General features: G+C 46.2%; 1 protein-coding gene across 1 annotated transcript in view; it reads right to left on the bottom strand.

Annotated features, from left to right (window-relative positions):
• Positions 1-1868, bottom strand: part of SLC25A46 (solute carrier family 25, member 46) — a 21255-nt gene extending 19387 nt beyond the window's left edge. The window contains exon 1 of the mRNA XM_012647369.1: positions 1444-1868. Within this exon, the coding sequence (XP_012502823.1) occupies positions 1444-1732 (289 nt within the window). The 5' untranslated portion in view covers positions 1733-1868. The remainder of the gene's footprint in view (positions 1-1443) is intronic.
• Positions 1869-2183: the final 315 nt, after the last annotated feature.

Genomic DNA, 2183 nt, shown 5'->3' with positions numbered 1-2183 from the left:
TTAGCAATGTTTATTGTTGTTAACTGTAAGTCTCTCAGGAGTCTATCTTTATTGCAAACTTACATTCACCCACCTGTTAAGGAATGCAAAATAAACCTCTGGTTTTGTTAATGAGTGCCTCCTCATTATAACCATCAAAGCATAACTTATGAAAAGATAAAAACATAAACTTTACTGCCTAAGAAAGTAACTTTGTAGCAATTGTATATGCATTTTGAATTATTTAATTCATAACTTATAAAACCTTTCCTGTATTCTTCCAGGACCAGCATGACACAATGGAAAGAAAACTCATTAAGAGTCAAAAAGCTTATTGTATAACACTGAATAAATCATTGATCCTCCTTCATATCTTCATTTGCTCACTAGATAATCATTAAAGTCTATTTCTCCCAATTAATGCAAATCAAATATTATTGTACTTCCAAGTCAAAATTGAGGAAATGAGAATAAAGCAGATGTCTACAATATATTTAATGATATAATTAATCTATTCTAACAATTCCTGGAGAATGGAAAGAGGCAGCCCTTAATTTACATTTTATGAATAAAAAGGATGTTGAAAATATGAATATGTTATGAATAAAAAGGATCATGCAGTGTTGCAATTAAAACACAAGTCTTCCAACATCCTATTGAGAATAATTATGTTTTGACTCCAAAGTCCTATACTGAAATTGTATCAGTGTTTCTAATTCTTAAGTATAGTTTTCAGGTCAGAAGAAGGAAAGCCGGAGAAGGAAAAATTAGAGAGAGGAAAATTTGTAGATTGGGGATCTAAAAATCAGGCAGATACAACTCCTGTGATTAAACAGTAAAAGGAAGGAAACTAATTTCTTTTAGTCTACTATGCGTCCCATATTGTACTACGCATTACTCACAATTCATTTTATTTAATACTTGCAAAAAAAAAAAAAAACCTATCAGTTATTCTACACATCTAAAAGATGAGAAAACTGAGGGCTCACAGAGGTTAAGAAAGTCGTTCAGTTTATGAATGGCAAGGCCAACTTTGAACCCAAATTTGCCTATGCCGAAAGCTTCTCTTTCCAGTACACAAAGCTAGAAGTAAATAAATAAATTAATTAAATCGAGAAAATATAGTTGCCAAAATGAATTAGGTAATGGTAAATAATCCAGCCTCCTTCTTCCTTGACTCAGGCCATGGATTCAGACGCCGAAACACCTAAAAATTCCTATTATGCACCCCATAGCTAAGGCAGATGTCTTTTTTGGAGGCTATCCAATAGCATAGGTTTGCGTGAGGAAGGGGGAGGAGGCCCGCTTCAGGGGCAGAGGACGAAAGGAGGGCAGAGGGTGTGGCGCGCGATAGGCTGTGAAGGGACCAGAGGCGGGAGCCTCCGTGCGGCTTCTGGGTCTGCAAGCCTCGAGCCGCGGCTCCGCCACCCCACCCACCACTGCCTTAGTCCCCACACCCCTCACCACTGCTCTGCCCCTGCGCGCTGCCGCCGCCGCCGCCGCCGCCGGAAAAGGGGTCTTCCGCGGGGCCTTCGTACGGGGTGGAGGCGGAGGGCACTCCGTAGGGCGGACTCTTCTCGCCCCAGTGCAGGTTGCGGCTGCCGGGGATGTCTGGGGGAGTCGTCACCCAATGGCCCAGGTCCGACCCGGAGCTGAAGGACCTTGCAGGGAAAGCGCCGCCAAAACCCTGCTCGTCCCGGGCACCACCGCGGTAGCCCAAGCCATCAAATCCGTCGGGGCGCCGCGGATGCATCGTAGCCAGGGCAGGATGACGCGAGCCCACCCGGGACCCGCCAACACCCGGGCCACGGCGACCTGAGGCCACACAGCTTCCCCTTCTCTGACGCCGCGGCCGCGTCGGCGTCCGCGTCCGGGGGCTTCTGACAACCGGAAGTCACATTGGAAACACGGAAGTCCTGGGGATCACGTGATCACAGCCTCTTCCGGCGACTGATACAGGCACGGTTGCTGGGGAGACGCAGTGGGAACCTAGGGCCAACTCTGAAAACTTTGCTGTAGTTCGGCAGGAGGTGGGAATATGGTTGTAGGGTACGGAAGAGATTCCAGAAAGGAAATTGATGTAGGAATGCGGAGTGGATGGGAGGAGGTCAAATATACGCTTCTTCGAGAGAGTTTATAGCGCGCGAGTGGAGCTGATCCACTGAGGACACTGCTAGGAATGATCCGCCCCACGCCGACTCCCC

This window comes from Propithecus coquereli, unplaced genomic scaffold, assembly GCF_000956105.1.
Source record: "Propithecus coquereli isolate 6110/MARCELLA unplaced genomic scaffold, Pcoq_1.0 Scaffold265, whole genome shotgun sequence".
Classification (NCBI taxonomy): Eukaryota; Metazoa; Chordata; class Mammalia; order Primates; family Indriidae; genus Propithecus; species Propithecus coquereli.
The sequence above is the reverse complement of the archived record's forward strand: the minus strand, read 5'-3'. Positions and strand labels throughout refer to the sequence as shown.